Source organism: Phycodurus eques, chromosome 1 (genome assembly GCF_024500275.1).
Source record: "Phycodurus eques isolate BA_2022a chromosome 1, UOR_Pequ_1.1, whole genome shotgun sequence".
Classification (NCBI taxonomy): Eukaryota; Metazoa; Chordata; class Actinopteri; order Syngnathiformes; family Syngnathidae; genus Phycodurus; species Phycodurus eques.
Window position 1 is genome coordinate 20,496,651 of NC_084525.1, and position 17,338 is coordinate 20,513,988.

The 17,338-nt window shown below is 41.5% G+C and overlaps 1 protein-coding gene across 4 annotated transcripts in view; it reads right to left on the bottom strand.

Annotated features, from left to right (window-relative positions):
* acot7 (acyl-CoA thioesterase 7) overlaps positions 1-17,338 on the bottom strand; it is a 67,304-nt gene that overhangs the window by 42,582 nt on the left and 7,384 nt on the right. For 2 of the 4 annotated variants that reach the window (XM_061682220.1, XM_061682204.1), the window contains 5 exons: positions 16,746-16,902; positions 3,401-3,492; positions 2,599-2,710; positions 2,490-2,504; positions 2,292-2,378 (listed from right to left, as the gene is read on the bottom strand). In XM_061682220.1, coding sequence (XP_061538204.1) covers positions 2,292-2,378; positions 2,490-2,504; positions 2,599-2,710; positions 3,401-3,492; positions 16,746-16,902 — 463 coding nt within the window. The remainder of the gene's footprint in view (positions 1-2,291; positions 2,379-2,489; positions 2,505-2,598; positions 2,711-3,400; positions 3,493-16,745; positions 16,903-17,338) is intronic. The other 2 variants (XM_061682227.1, XM_061682211.1) reach the window with 1 other exon arrangement.

Below are 17,338 nucleotides of genomic sequence, written 5' to 3' on the forward strand. Positions count from 1 at the left end.
ATCCTCCACCTGAGGGGTATCCACACATCACCATAAGGCCATGGGTTCTCTCTGCTCCAGTGTTGAAACCCAAACACAGAGATGCTATTTCCTCCTGTATTGCTTAGTATTACTTACCTTTGAGACTGAGGAACAAACTGTAGCAAATGTATATTCTGGAGTTTGTGAACCAATCCAATGATTAATATTTGACTGCATTGGATGTACTGCTGGTACAGTATTTGTTGAAAAGAGTGCTTGTATACAAGGTCTGGAATGTCAAAGGGCTGCTTCTGCTGTCTGCATATCAACATGAGAGCAAATGGGTGAATGAGGTGACAAAAATACACCCTGCATGACATTTTGTAGACTGGTGCTATATCTTCCAAATGTTTAATTACGGCTATAACATTATTGATCGCCAAAGGGACTGTGAATCCATAAATTAAGATGCAATAAAGACCCAGTATGCGCATTTCAGGTCTTAAATTCACCAAGTCCTGACAGAATAAAATACTGCCATCCCAAAAGGAATCAGTCACGGTTTTGTGTCAGCATCTTCAAGCAGCCCAAGTAACTGTGAGTGTAAAAGCAACAAGGTGTAGAAACAGCTATGCATAAATATAAAGCATTAAGCCCTCTTTGGGGAGTGACTGTAAAAGTGTCAGAAAAGAATTTGGACCAATAAGTCACAAGGCAACTAAAGTGCAAACTATAAGTGATTAAAACGTATTGCTGTGTGTGCATTATGCTATAAGAGCAAAACTTGTTTGAAAAGTATAAAATGCTAGATGATTCTGTTCCACTCAGGTCCTGTAGGTGGCAGTAATGTGCAATGCGAAGACAGTGCCAACCGCCACAGCTCTATCTGTTGGGTCACTGCCCCACTTTACCCCAATGTAAGCGGACTACAAAAGCATAAAGTGAAAATAAACCCCTCAACCTGTATCTTCATCTACATCAGAAACTTAATTTTACAGGTCGTTCCTTTGCCAATGTGCCACCTCTCTATAAAGTTACGTTACAATTGGTTATGTAGTTTATATATACACACAAACACACGGGGTACGGAAAGTATTCAGACCCCCTTAAAATTTTCACTCTTTGTTATATTGCAGCCATTTGCTAACATCATTTGTTCCCTTTTCCCCTCATTATGTACACACAGCACCCCATATTGACAGAAAAAAAACTGAATTTTTGAATTTTTTTCTGATTTATGAAAAAAGAAAAACTATCACACACCCATAGGTATTGCTATGACACTCATTTAACTCGGGTGCTGTCCATTTCTTGTGATCATCCTTGAAATGGTTGTACACCTTCATTGGAGTCCAGCTGTGTTTAATTATACTGATTTGACTTGATTAGGAAAGTCACACACCTGTCTATATAAGAGCTTACAGCTCACAGTGCATGTCTGATCAAATGAGAATCATGAGGTCAAAGGAACTGCCTGAAGAGCTCAGAGACAGAATTGTGGCAAGGCACAGATCTGGCCAAGGTTAAAAAAACATTTGTGCTGCACACTGGCCTCCATAATCCTTACATGGAAGACATTTGGGATGACCACAACCCTTCCTAGAGCTGGCCGTCTGAGCAATCGGGGGAGAAGAGCCTTGGTGAGAGAGGTAGAGAAGAACCCAAAGATCACTGTGGCTGAGCTCCAGAGATGCAGTCTGGAGATGGGAGAAAGTTCTAAAAAGTCAACCATCACTGCAGTCCTCCACCAGTCGGGGCCCGACGGAAGCCTCTCCAGAATGCTCAGGACCTCAGACTGGACCGAAGGGTCACCTTCCAACAAATCAATGACCCTAAGCACACAGCTAAAATAACAAAGGAGTGGCTTCAGAACAACTCCGTGAATGTTCTTGAATGGCCCAGCCAGAGCTCTGACTTAAACCCAATTGAGCATCTTGGACAGACCTGAAAATGCCTGTACACCAATATTCACCATCCAACCTGACAGAACTGGAGATGATCTGCGAGGAGGAATGGCAGAGGATCCCCAAATCCAGATGTGAAAAACTGGTTGCATCATTCCCAAAAAGATTCATGGCTGTATTAGCTCAAAAGGGTGCATCTACTAAATACTGAGCAAAGGGTCTGAATAGTTATGGCTCTGTAATATTTCCGTTTTTCTTTTTTAATAAATCTGCAAAAATTACGTTTACGTTTATTACGTTTTTTTTCTGTCAATATGGGGTGCGGTGTGCTTTTAGTCGTTCAACCCCTTGTAGCTAGCTAGCATCTTTTTACATGCTAGTCTATTTCAGCCAGTTTGGATGATTGAGGCAAGCCAATGAACTCACCTCCGTGAACGTAATCGTGTAGTGTGCAGTCAGAGGGACCCACCAGATGGATCAGACTGGACTGGCTGAAGCCAACTGTGTACTTTTCTGCGATGCAAAAGAACAATGCATTACATGTGTACATTTTGCCCTATATGCTGCAACTAGCAAAACTGTGTATGTGCTCATGACAGCACACCAAGAAATACAATGCTGTACCTTTTGGCGCATCCTCTGTTTGAATGACCATAATGACATTTAAGGAACAGTTAAGTGTACATACTTTCTTCTTCTTCTACAGTATGTTCCTTTAAAGTGAGTCTGTTACCTGGCTTGGTTGGCGGTGGCACAACTTCATCAACCACTTCTTTGGTTTTCAGTCTCGCCGTCTTCTGAGCCTCGTAGCGCTTCAGACCCTCTTCCTCTTGTTCTGCGTCAAACTATACATACATTTATAATGGAAAATTGTTACCACCTGATGTTTTTTGCGACACTATAATCTCATAATTGAAACCTTTTTCCATCTGTCCTTCAGATATGAAACTGCAATCTATCCTTTACCTTGCATGTGGTGTCAAGATAGGCAAGTGCTCAAGTAGGTGGTCTTATTTTTCTGAGAATGATCTATTTTTTGCTCTTCTTGGCATCTTGATGAGAGAGGGAACTTCTTGTACATTAGCAAAATGTTTTGTGATGTAGAGCAGCGATGGGGGAGATCGATGTTTTTTCACAGCACTCAATGTTAACGCATTTGTCTTTTAGTACTCAATCCATCCATTTTCTTTTCTGCTTATCCTCACTAGGGTCGTGGGTAAAATGGAGCCTATCCCAGCTGACTTTGGGCGAGAGACTGGTTTCTCTGAGTACTCAGATAATAGATATTAAAGACGTATTTTAAATGTACAGTAGGAACATAAGCATTGCATTGGCACACAAAAGCCCTACACCACTTTATGGAGTCCCATAAACTAGGATTTCTCAAAATGGCATTCAAGCAAGATGAGTAAAATGGGCATTTCACCAGGCTGACAAACTATTACTTGATCAGATGGCCTCTTTCCGTGACAGGAACCTGAAAAATGCCAAACTTTGGTTGATTAAGGTTAGCGCAGCAGACATTTGTCACGTACCTTGATGGGCGGCACCTCCATGATCTTGTCGACATTCTGCAGAGAGCAGGGTACGTACCACAGTACGGCCCTGTTGACCAGCTTTTTGGCACCTGCAGGCAAGGAGAAAAGGTCAATGTCTTCTACCTATGGAAAATGTCACAAGGACTCAGGAAGCTTTCTGCTTCCAGTACATTTTGCAACTGTGAAACATGATGCGGGCAGCCTATGCAAAGCAATCATTGATTCACAGTGAAAGAAATCTTTGGCAGCTGTAACATGTAGAAACACAGCGCGTCATCCTTTTCCATGTAAGCCTATCTCCTGCATCCTCCTCTCGAACTCCAACTGCCCTCATGTCTTCCCTCACGACATCCATCAACCTTCTCTTTGGTCTTCCTCTAGCTGTCTTGCCTGGCAGCTCCATCCTCATCATTATCTACCAATATACTCACTATTTCTCCTCTGGACGTGTCCAAACCATCAAAGTCTGCTCTCTCTAACTTTGTCTCCAAAACATCGAACCTTGGCTGTCCCTCTGATTCTTTGGATGAACGCTCATATTTGTTTGGCAAAGTCTTAAGCCGGATGCCCTTCCTGACTGCAACCCTCTGCATTTATCCGGGCTGGGCACCCCCCACCACATCTGCAAAAATTATTTTGGGGGACTTTGAAAGGTTGTATGTTTTTTCTGTAACTTTACCAGGACTGCACACCCAGGATGGGACAGTGCTCAGCGTTCCATACGTTCTGCCCACAAAAATAAGCCTTTACGAAACAGGTGTCAAACTCAAGGCCGGGTGGCCACATCCGGCCCGCCACATCGTTTTATGTGGCCCGGGAAAGCAAATCATTTACGCCAGCTTCCATGATTCTTGCTAAAATCTGTATCAACATTTCTAAAAGTCATATGTAATAAATAAATAAACAATATTGTAACCAAACCCCTTTTTACAGTAACTAAAAATATCTGGTGTAGATTAATATTGGTTTGACAACAGCTGCATGGCATAATTTCAATATCAGGGCTCGGTACATTTGCAAGGCAGCGGAGTAATTAATAAGTAAGGCTACATTCAAATCTTGCTAGCAGCTGGAAAACTGTATACCCCACATTTACATAAAATTCCCAAAAGTAATAATTGGTTGAAATCATTTGCATCAGTAATATGCAGCCACCAATCAGTTGTCTTGGACAAATTACATTGCTTGTCAATTGCAGAGTGGGGCCACATTTTGTTGTTGTCTTTTGCTAAACTATTTGGAGCAAAAGGCCAAACAGACCTCTTGCCAAAATTAAATTAACACAACCTCACATTAACTCATATTTCTGCATAGTTCCAGTATGAGTTAACATTTAAGAGGGCTGGAACGTTTCATCTTCCTTGTCGCACCAAGAAGCAGAAGATCACACAACCTTGTAGAAATCACATCTCATAGCAATCAGGCAGAGAGGTTGTCATGGTGATATCTGCTCTATTCTTCCAACACATTGTCACTTAATTCACTAACTGAGAGAACTGGAGGCTATTTTGGTGCATTTGGGCACATAGACGAGAGGAACGCACAAGGCTTACTCATGGCAACAGCATCTAATGGCGTCTCATTTTGGGAGAAGACATTTGTATTTATCTGATGAAAATTTCAAAAATGTTGAAAGTCCTCCTGCTAACATGTAACAAGATATAACAAAAATGAAAATGGGCTATTGTTACATAAGGTGAGTGCATTGTGACAATACGTGACAACAATAGCAGGCTTAAAGTAGACTTCTCTTAGGGATTAGCATTTGCATCTTACACCAGAGTTAGAACTGCACTGGCAGCCGGGCAGCGTTGCCATGCAGACCATGCTTTTCTCCGCCTCCTTTCATTGGCTCCCGCCCTTGTCAGCAACCAGGAAGTTGCCCATAGGAGAAAGAGAGCCATATTTACATATCCTTAACTCTACCAAGACTGTCCGATCCAGTCTATTATTAGCCACTGCTGGACCTTGGAAGTGAACTACGTTTAGGATGGAGTGGGGATGAGGAGGAAGAGAGAGTGGAGGTGGCTGTTGAGAACCATTCTCAGATGACCTTTTTACCAGAATCTAATCAGGGAGCTGGTTTTCAATTTCAACTCCCCCCGCATTAATGACGATCATGTCAATGTCTGACCATGTCGTCCTTTCAACAGCAACCCTCCCTTTTCACTGAAGTAGCATCATGGCTTCATTAAGGTTACAGTTCATGCACACTGTTAAATAAATATTCTGCATCTGGGAATTCATCCAGATACACGTTTTTGAGGACGTGCCTCACAATCTCTGTTGTAGTTCATCCCAATGACTGACTGATGGGGTTCTTCCACACCTAGCTAATCGAAGAATGCCTTTCTGGGCCTTACTTTGTGCGTTGGCAAATGATCATGCTGGACCAGAAAACTGCTTTCTTCAAACACCAAACTGTTTCCACTTACTTAGAAGGATGCAGTTGTGTTTAACATATTCAAGTGGTTAATAATTAAAGAGGAGTTTACAGGGTTGTTGTTTTTTTTTGTTTTTGTTTTGTTAAATAAACCACCTTTCTAGAGGAAGAACAACCTATCAGTGACAGAAGGCATGACTGGCGAGGTGTCAATAACTGGTCTTATACTCTCTGGTACACTCCGGACACTGTCATACCCCGCAGCCTCACGCTGACCTGTTAGCCCGGCTTCAGGAGCTTTGGAATAATCACCAACCCTCATTTGCTAACAATCTGCGCCCAAGACGATCAAACAGAAGCAGGGCGAAGGGACCTCAGGCATCTGAGAGGATTTAGAAGCCATGCGGCATGAGCAACATTTCTGCGTAGTATGTGTATCTCCTCTTTAAAAAAAATTGTGTATATTCCCAAAAATGTTAAAACAATAAATTTAGTGTTATAGTAACACTCTATTACGAAACAGTCATGACACCAACGTAGCAGCTGTGGCTAACATCGGCTTGTTTACTGTGCTAATGCTAGCTTAGTATTGCTAGCACTGCTATTTTATTGAAGCTGGACAAACTCCCCTTTCAGCAGGTCTGCTTCAATAATGCCATGTCCTTTTAATATTTTTATATTATTTATTTTTATATATTTTAAATATTCCTGCACCAAAACAAAATTATCTTGCTCTTATATCGGATATAATTATATTGTGCAACTGTTTCTAATTTTGAGACTAGTCAGGATATTGTAAGTGTTTTTGTGGGCCACTGATTGAAGTTTATTCATCTAGTTTAAATTTCCTCCATCCATTTTCTGAGCCGCTTCTCCTCACTAGGGTCGCGGGCAGGAGGCAGGGGTACACCCTGAACTGGTGGCCAGCCAATCACAGGGCACTTGCAAACAAACAAGCATTCGCACTCACATTCACATCTACGGGCAATTTAGAGTTGTCAATCCACCTACCATGCATGTTTTTTGGGAAGTGGGAGGAAACCGGAGTGCCCGGAGAAAACCCACGCAGGCACGGCGAGAACATGCAAACTCCCCACAGGCAGGGCCGGGGATTGAACCGGTCCTCAGAACTGTGAGGCAGACGCTCTAACCAGTCGGTCACCATGCCGCCATTTAAATTTCAATATAATATTATTGTTTAATTATTGGAATTATTGTTTTCATTTTTTATGATAACCATTTGGGGGCACTACAGCATAGATGGTGCCCCATGGCTAAATCAGTGGAAGCCTGTGCATTAATCCAGACGCACTCATGAAAGCATTACCTCCTGCTTGTGCTTGGTGGAAGTAATTAGGGGATTGTAATTATTGTCTTTATGCAGATATGTCCCTCCAGTGCTGTTCTTACATAATTCAATCAGAATCCAATTTAAAGCCATTAGTCACTATTTCAGTGATGTGTTGACATGTTCCAAAAGCTTCTTTTTCTACCTCAGTGTTTAAATGGCTAATAGCAGAAGTCACTATGATCTTCAAACTGCTATGTTGCTGCTCTCTCCCTCTCCAAAATCAGCCCCTCCCCTGTTTTACCCACTTCAATGCAGTTTTGTCAATTGAGTTTTTGCTATCTGTAACTCCGTCACCCCTCTATTCTCTGCTTTGTCTCTTACGCAGAAACTTTCAAGCCCTCTGAGCAAATAGAATTTTTTTTACCTTTTCTACTTCCTGCACACCGTGTTCCAGACTGAGGAATCAAGATGCAGATTTGTCCATTGCGCTGTGCCAAGGCTAAATTACTTTTAACTAAAACAAACTCTGGCCTGATGGGACAAGATGATTTCAAGTCAGATGTTTTTTGACATTATTACATTGAACTATTAGGTGTTCAAGTTTTCATACCTGACATGTCACGACAATATTAAAGCATATAATGCATTTAGCAAATGTGGCTTTGTAGGCTCACAAGGCTAACATTCAGAGTGTGCAGTTGAATGACCCATCATGTCATGCTTATTTTAAGCCTCACCCATAATGCATTGCTCTCAGCTGTGTCTATGCATGTGTATGTGTGCGTGTGTGCTGCACATGGGGGTGGGTACGATTTGTGTATACTGTGTTTATGCAAATGTGTTCCCAAGTGTGCATGTGATGCAAGCATTATTACCTACGTGTGTGTGTGTGTGTGCATGTATGTGAATGCATGTAAAGACAACATTTGTTGTATTAGTGTGCAACTCTGAATGTGAGACGTTGTGGTTTTACAGAGTACACACACCATTACTGTACATGGGCATTTGCAAATCTGTGCACGTGTGCGCGGCTGCACATCTGTGTATAGTGCGCATGAGGGTTTTGCACAGTGGGGACAATCATCACGGCTTGTGCCCACAGTAGGCAGGCTCCCCCTGGGGGGCCGTGACTGAGGCCTGCCTGATGAGATGCTGCCTGACTGACTGTGGAACCTGGATGCCTGCCTCCTCCGCCAACACACACACGAAAGACACATAAATGGATGGAACCTATAAACACCCCACAGTAATGCATATTAGTATGCAGGCAATCAGATTTACATTCAAGCTAACTAGGCAATAAAAGCAAAAAGAGACTATACATTTAAACAAATATTTCCTGTCAAAACCATGTTCCAACATAGAGACAGGAATGTGAAAGGTCCTCCTTCATGAGGTAAGACCTCTTTTTGAGAGAACGCAAGTGTGCGCGTTTATGGTGTGTGGGTGCAAAAGAGTGTAGGAGCGTGGCTTTGTCTATGTACGTGTCAGTACACACATGTCAGCCCTACACCGAGCATGTGTGTGTATGAGACATGTTCAGGTACACCCACTTGGCATCCATGTGTGACTGGACCACAGTGTGTGGGGCCTGATGCTAAGCCGACATGACAGAAGCAAATGATGTCTGCTCCCGTTATCTTCTCTTCCCCCTCAGCCCCGAAGGAACCTTTTAAAAAGGGCCAAACACTGACACAAGCACACATGCACAGACATGCAGATATGTACAGTATGCCATACGCATGCACACTCCAATATACTGAATTGTATACATACTGCACACACAAAATGTATCACTGCACAAAGAGATACGCACAGACACGTTACACACAGAGTTCCACAGTCCAAAAATTCTCCGAAGGAAGACAGCGTACTGGTTTTGTCACACTGAAACTGCCTGAATAAAAGATGACAATCCAGTATATGCACAAACTACTTCTGCATTCGGCAAAACAGATTGAAGCACTTTCTCCCAGTTTGGGTGAATGGTGAAGGGGGCCGTGACAAAGCAACAATAGGAACTTTAAACAGCTATGTTTAGGCTTCGTTCAGGTTTACATATAGCATTTCATATTTGTATAAATATATGATATACAGCGCCTGAAATAAGTATTTATCACATCACCATTTTTCTCACTAAATATACTTTCAAAGGTGGTATTGACCTGAAGATTTCACCAGATGTTGGGAACAACCCAAGCAATCCATAAATACAAAGAAAGTAGAACAAATAAGCTAAGAAATTAAGTTGTGAAACGACACAGGGAAAAAGTATTGAACACGAAGAAAGGGAGGTGCAAAAAGGCATGGAAAGCCAAGACAACGCCTAAAATCTATCAATAATCAAACAGCAATCCAGCCCCTTGTCAGTGCAAATGAATATCAGCTGGTTCAGTCCTAATTGATGGCCTATAAAAAGGTCTCATTGCCAAGGTGTGAGTCAAGACACATCTCATGATGGGTAAGAGCAGAGAGCGGTCTAAAGACCATCGCAAACGAATTGTTGCAAAACATAACAATGGCATTGGTTAGAGGCGCATAGCCAAGCTTCTGAATGTTCCAGTGAGCACGGTTGGGGCCATAATGATAAACCAATGATACCACCATAAATTTGCCTTGATCGGGTGCTCCTTGCAAGATTTATGACAGAGGAGTGCAAAAAATAATCAGAAGAGTTGTTCAAGAGCTTAAAAAAGACCTGGAATTAGCAGGTACTGTTGTCACAAGGAAAACAGTGAGTAATGCACTCCACCGCCATGGCCTGTATGCATGCTCACCACGCAACTCCATTGCTGAAAAAAAATAGCATGTCTAAGCTAGTTTAAAGTTTGCTGAACAACATTTTGACAAGCCAGTTACTGGTAGAATATAGTCTGGTCAGGTGAGAGCAAAATTTAACTGTTTGGATGCCATAATGCAAACCACGTTTGGAGGAGAAATGGGACTGCGCAGCACCCTAAAAACACCATACCAACATCGAAGTTTGGAGGTGGGAACATGATGATGTGGGGCTGCTTTTCAGAAACTGGTACTGGCAAACTTCACATTATTGAAGGAAGGATGAATGGGCAAATGTACCGAGACATTATTGACAAAAAATCTGCTGCCATCTACGAGGATGATGCAAATGAAACGAGGGTGGACATTTCATCAGGATAATGATTCAAAACATACTGCCAAGGAATCTCCCAATTGTTTTCAAAGAAAAAATAAATAAAGCTGCTAGAATGGCCCAGCCAATCACCTGACATGAATGCAATCGAAAATCTATGGTAAGAACTTAAACTCAAGGTCCATAAAAGAAGCCCACAGAACCTTCAAGATTTGAAGACTGCTTGCGTGGAGGAACGGACCAAAATCACACCAGAGCAATGCATACGACTAGTTTCTCCATATAGGCGGAGTCTTGAAACTGTCATTGCAAACAAAGGCTTTTTTCTGATCTTATTTGTTCTGCTTACTTTGTATGTATGGATTATTTGGATTGTTGCCAACATCTGGTGAAATTATGTCACTAGCACCTTTGCAAATATATTTAATGAGGCAAATGGTGACGTGTTAAATACTTATTACAGCCGGTGTACATGTATGTAACTTTTGGCTGAAGACACCAGCCATAAAGAAAATGAAAAGTTTCGCAAGTTGGGCTTCAAACCGTAATCATGCTCGTTAGCATAGCATATTCAGGAAGTCAGAGTGACCTGTTTCCCGGGTTTGGTCACATGACATCCCGCATTTAGCAGATTTTTAAAAATACTGAAATAAACTAATTTACTTGTTTTGGTGACTAATGGCGCATTCAAAACTGAAAAATGCAGGTCAGAGCAAACAAGGAATGAAGCATCCCAGTCAACGTGGGCTGCAATTTGTTTGCCTGGTTTGTGAATACATACCGTATTTCCATGACCATAAGGCGCACTTAAAAGTCTTACATTTTCTACAAAATGGACGGGGCGCCTTATAATGGGGCGCGCCTTATGTGTGTACAAAGTTCCAACGTCTATAAATGTGTGATTTTTTATTTATTTATTTATTTATTTTTTTTTTGCATTTCCTGCCGACACGCTGCTTACACAGGAAAAGCGGACGTGGCTGAGGGCAGGGGAAGGGTGGGTGAAGTAGAACGCTAAAGCCACGCCGCCACAGTAGGTATATAGCGCCTGGGTGGTTTTTTTGTTGTTTTTTTTACCGCTTGACTGACTGGGAGCATTCAGGGGTGTGCATTGTGCAAAACAACGTCGGTTTTGCTAAGGACCTCCGAAAATGTCACCTACGAAGAAACATGCTTACAAAGCACAGTTTAAACTGCAAGCTATCAGTTATGCGGAGGAAAATAGGAATCTAGCAGCCGTGAGAGAATTCAAACTCAACGAATCCATGGTTCGCAAGTGGAGGAAGCAGGAAAACAAGCTTCGCCAAGTCAAGAAGACAAAGCTGAGTTTCCGCTGGAAAAAAAAAAAAAAAAAAAAAAAAAGAAAAAATGTGGAAACAAGGCGAGGTGGCCCGAGTTGGAAGACCAATTCAAGCAATGGATTAATGAGCAGAGAAGAAGCGTCTCTACAGTCACCATTCGACTGACTGCAATAACTCGGGGCTTGCCATCATTCCGGGAGGCTTGACGAACCGCTGGACATCCGTGTAAACAGGGCCTTCAAAGTGAAGTGAGCAGCGTGGGAGCCATGGATGACAGAGGGCGAACACCGCTTTACTAAGACTAGGAGGCAAAGCTGGGCGAGTTACGCCACAATTTGTGAATGGATTGTGGATGCTTGGGCTACCGTGTCTGCTTGCACTGTTGTTCGAGCTTTCGTAAAAGACTGACTCGAACCTGGCGTGTTTGATTGATAACTTACCCAGCTGTTCATTTCAGATACAGAAGATGAGGACTGCTCAAAAAAAATAACGTGAGTACATTGTGAAATAATTCAATAAAGTACAACCGAACTCAGTTTTGCTCCCGCTGCCTTTTTTAAAACATTGTTTTAGCGTGCATGCATGCTACCGTATGTTATAAGCTCTTATGTTTTACCATGACTGCGCCCAATAATGCGGTGCAACTTGTGTATGTGTAAAATACAGAAATAGACCCCGTAACTGAGACTGCGCCTTTTAATACGGTGTGCCCTATGGTCGTGAAAATACGGTAATTTGATCTTTTTTTTTAAACCCAGTTCATAAGTAGAAATTCTAATTTTGAGCAGCATTTGAAACAGGATAACAACACATACACAACAATCATCCTGTCCTAAACGGAACATTGTGCGATCATTTTAGTGTGGTGCAAACAAACGGCTACTCCTCTATCATAGAACACAACTGTGATGAGCTAGGGTTGTCATGGCAATGACACAGACATAGTTACCCTCCTTATTCCAAGACAACATACCATCAAACCTATTGTGAAACTGACTAACTCTTTTAAGGTAAACCTAATGACATGCACGTGTGGTTTAGGTCCATGTAAAACTGAAAACTTCAGTGAAATGAGTTTTTTTTTTTTTTCTCTCAAGAATTATTACAACTGAGTCAGCATAAGGTGCCTTTAAGACTTGCCAGTTTCACCTCAATAAGTTTAGATTTTCCATTGAACTTCATATTTCTTTGAGTAATTCAATGCTACGGTGTTACAATTGCATATTGGTCACTCGCTCATGCTTTTTCGTAAATTAACTGTAAGCAGACAATTTACTTGCTAGCTTCCAGACAGGTTGGACAATGACAGGGTGGACATTTTTGGCTAATATTAGCATTTAATGTGCACATATCTGTTCCAGCCTCCCAAAATAACTCAAAACATGTTTTGTAACTTTTTTTTAATATAAACTAGCACTCTATAATATTAAATGTTCTACAAACATGGAGTAATAACATAATTAAGTAGAATTTAAAGAATTAAAAAACATCGTGCATCGTGTTTTAATGCTTCAGTTCAATTCATTGTGTTGCTCCTTCTGTTGTGCTTGTCTTGGCCACCAGGGCAAAAGTATAATACAGACAACCAAAGAAGCTCTGACTCAATAAGGTGCAATATTAGTATTTTTTTTTTCACAGAGGAAAAAGACGATGCATGTAAGTATTGTGATAGTCTGTCTATATGCTGCTTCACCGTTTGTGTTTAAATATCCATTGCCTAAAGGATTATAATAACACAGCAACTATCAATGCTAATAGTGAGCATGTCTAAGGCATTTTGTATTATGTGGTAGCATTAACCTAGCGGGGGCATTCTTAAGGCAAAGTTGTTTAATTGTTTGAAATACACAAATTGTAATATTCTTTGTTGTACGTTTAGTTTGATAGTAAACTTCATTTTGGAGTAGCATCAAACAGCTTGAAGCCTTTTGAAGTCTCGTATCTGGGGCACCAGACGCAACCCTGTATTAAAAAGGGTGCTGCGACATTTTTTCTTACCTGCCTTGGCTCAATACAAGTTGGGAAACTGCTGTATCAGATGTACTGTATAAACTGTATATTCAGAAAATAGTAATCATTGTACTTAAGAGGCTTTTCACTGGGATGGTACTCTTAAAGGTAGTGTACTACTTTGCTTTTGTACTTTGGAGTCAAATAATGCACGGGGGTATATAGATTGTACTTTGGTGGGCATAAATGGATTCTACCACAAACCTGTTGGCTGCAAGTACTGAATGTCTGCTGTTCTCCACTTGTCATGTCATATCTCCGATGCACGTCTGTCAACCTGCTTCCAACCCAGCAACCAGCCAACCAACCAGTACAAGGCTGTTGCTAGGGCAACAGCTGTCTAGGGGATACTTTTGTTTTTCACACCTCCTTCAGACTTCTCTCATACGAAACATAATAGGTGACGTGTACACTGGTAATTTGGCCGTACTTTTTTTTTTGCTCTTCCCACTTTTAATTTTCCAATACCCGTTAGAAGCGCTTCGCTTTTTTCCACAATATTCGAACGTCTTCGAAATTGTTGGGGGCCTAAACCCTAATCTCTGAACTCCAACCGGGAGAGCTTTAACCTAGACTTTAACTCGAACATAAGGACTCTGACCCTACCAATGGAACGTGGGGAGAGAAATTACTAGTACCACTTATTTCAAACACAGTACACCATATGAAATGTTCTGATTTTCAAGGAATTAAAATTTTCTTTACCGTAATTTTTTGTTTGGAGGACAACAGGTCCGTTTGGATCCTGAGGTGATAACCGACATCCAGAGCCCCAGCAGCCGCCACCCCCACCACCCCGCCCCCTGTCCTTAATTCTTTGGGTAGAGGCAGGACTCGTGTGTTGGTGCTGGATGATCAATCACTCCCGGGGTCCCCTGGACCAATCCTAGGATCCCACTTCTGACACCAACTGTTTTGGCAAATCTTTTTCTGACAGAATAAGTGAGGAAGCAATCTTGTCTTTGTGGGTTTTTATTACAAAAAAGAAAGAAAAGTCTTTGCAAAGAGAGGAAAAGGTACAAGTCTTACGAGTTGTCACCCCTTACTGAAGTCGAAGCAAAACAATTATCTTTGTCTAGCTGCACTCAACTTATCTTTATCGAAAAACGCTAGTAGTCACAACATGGAACAATAAAGCATGTGAAGGTTGTATAAAACTAATAGAAGTAATATTTGGTGTATATAAAATATACATTTTCCAACTCACTTCCCTCCTTTTCCCACCCTTAATCACTCTTCTTTCTTTCAGTCTACAGTCGTGGCATTCATCAATGCACCCGTCTGTCGTTGTGTTTGTCTTTTCTCCCCTTCATGCTCATCTCGGATCATTAAAACTAAGACGGACAGGTTGCTGTGATGCTGCAGCACCTTCTACACTGCTATTACTTCTAAATCAGCAAATGATTCACAAATAGGGTATTGCTAAATTTAATAGACGGGAGGCCTGTGTGGTGCGTGCGTGCGCGTTTTCTGTGCATAAACAATCCCCATGCCAGATGTTACGTTGTGTGTGCTGCTCTCTACTGATCAAACAGCAGAAGTGTAACACGAGACTTCACAGTTCAGTACTGTATTTGGCTTATTCTGTTTGTAGTTCAACTTTTAAATCATAGTAGTTAGGATTAAGCAGACACTAAATTACCCCGTTTTATTTATTTCTAATGTGCATTTACATTTAATAAAATGTATTCAGTTTTGGGGATGAATAAAGGTTATCTTAGTTGCAAAATTAATGTTTATAAATTAACTTGTTTGATAATCCTTATTTCATTCTGCTCCTCTGAGCTCTCAGTCCAGCAAGGAGGACTGTCAAGCCTTATGTTCGCCATTCAGATGCCTGAGTGGGCACATTCAATGGCGTATGGCAGTGATTCTCAGAGTGTCGTACGAGTATCACTGGTTGTACACAGGCTCCCTCTACTCAGTTAAATTGTATTTCACTTTTAAGTTCAATGCATTTGCATTTAATCTTTGTTTGTTTTCAAACATTTATTAGGTACAGCTTGTATTTAACTTGTGTGCATCCATCCATCCATTTTCTGTACCTCTTCTCCTCACTCGGGGCGCAGGTGTGCTGAAGCCTATCCCAGCTATCTTCGGGCGAGAGGCGGAGTACACCCTGAACTGGTCGCCAGCCAATCACAAAGCACATATATACAAACCACCAGTCGGACTCACATTCACACCTACGGGCAATTTAGATTCTTCAATCAACCCACCACGCATGTGTTTGGGATGTGGGAGGAAATCGGAGTACCAGGAGAAGACCCACGCAGGCACAGGGAGAACATGAAAACTCCACACAGGCGGCGCCGGGATTTGAACCCTAGTCCTCAGAACTGTGAGGCAGATGTGCTAACCAGTCGACCACCATGCCGCCCTTTTGTGTGCAATACATTTTAATTGAATCGTTATTGAAGTACAGTTTTTTTCCCCCTTCATTTAAGCAGTGTGTTAATGTCCGAACTGTGCGTAGTGCTATACAGTAGCTTACACTAATATTAAATATACATTTTCAAAATACAACCTCTGCCTTGTTTTCGATTAACACTATTGCTTAGTACTAGGTTCTAGTATGCCATTTTGTATTTTAATGTTGGTCATTATGATAGTACTTGGAGAGCTGAGTATTTTTTAGCTGGTACTTGGTTTAAAAAGTTTGAGAACCACTGGCCTATGGGACAGGAATGATTGTGCGTTACAAGTTGCGCCTAGTAAGACGTGACTGTGTGATGAGACCAAGAAAAGAAAAGAAAAAGAAAATCTGATTGGATTGCTTTGACTGTGAGATCAAGTTTACTGCAATTCTAAATATTCATAATGAACCAAAAATTGTTAAACACTGCTTTTGATAGCGAAACTGGATTATAGAAAAGAACATAAGATACAAAAACTCTAATGTGGTTGGTGGCCCATAAAAAAAATTTTAAATAAAAAACAAACATTTGTGCAATATATGAACCGCAGATTTGAATAAATGTGAACACAAACCAGACGCTGTCACCAATTTGGACATGTGTGCGTACATGTAGATGCGTTTGAATTGTGCTTGTGATCAGTGAATTCCTTCACACATGAATGGCTGTCATTCTTTGTATTCTAGCAGGGGAGGGAGGCGGGGGCGGAGAATGAGGCAAAAGGTTAACACTGGTGAGTGATGGCAAGTTAACAAAAGTGCTGATTTTCCCGGAGGACCAGACGTGAATGATGCAGTCTGATCAAACTTTGATATCTTGACAAGTTACCTGTGAGGATGTTCTCGCCCATGACTTTGACCTGCACTTCCAGCGAGTGCGGTGAGGTATACGTGATCTCAGCCGTAGCGTGGGCGACCTCCCCGATGAACAAGGGGTACAAGAACTCAGTCTTCTCAACCCGAACCAAAGCTGCCAAGCAGCGGTCCTGGAGGAGACGGTACAAGACAATGTTGTCATACATGAGGTATCACTATTGACTAACACTAAAAGGAAAGCAAGCATAGTTAAGAACTGACGCCTGATTTGACAAGGTAGTGATGAAGACTGAAGATGTATTGTGTGATACTTCTTGTTTAGAGACCTCACTGCATTGTAGATGCTCTTTTTAAACATACCTTTCCACAATATGAAAACATTTACTTCTCTAAATTGTCTAACGATGTTCATGAGTAAAACTACTGTACATTTTTAACTATAGTGAACAGAGTCATACGTGTGCAGTATAGGAATTGAGTTCGACATACAGAGATGAACTCATTTATTTGACCACCTGTCACAAAGATACCATCCAGCATCATGAAGTGCTTTAATACGCACTTTTTAAAATAAACCTGACAAAGGGGAGAGGTCTAATACATTTG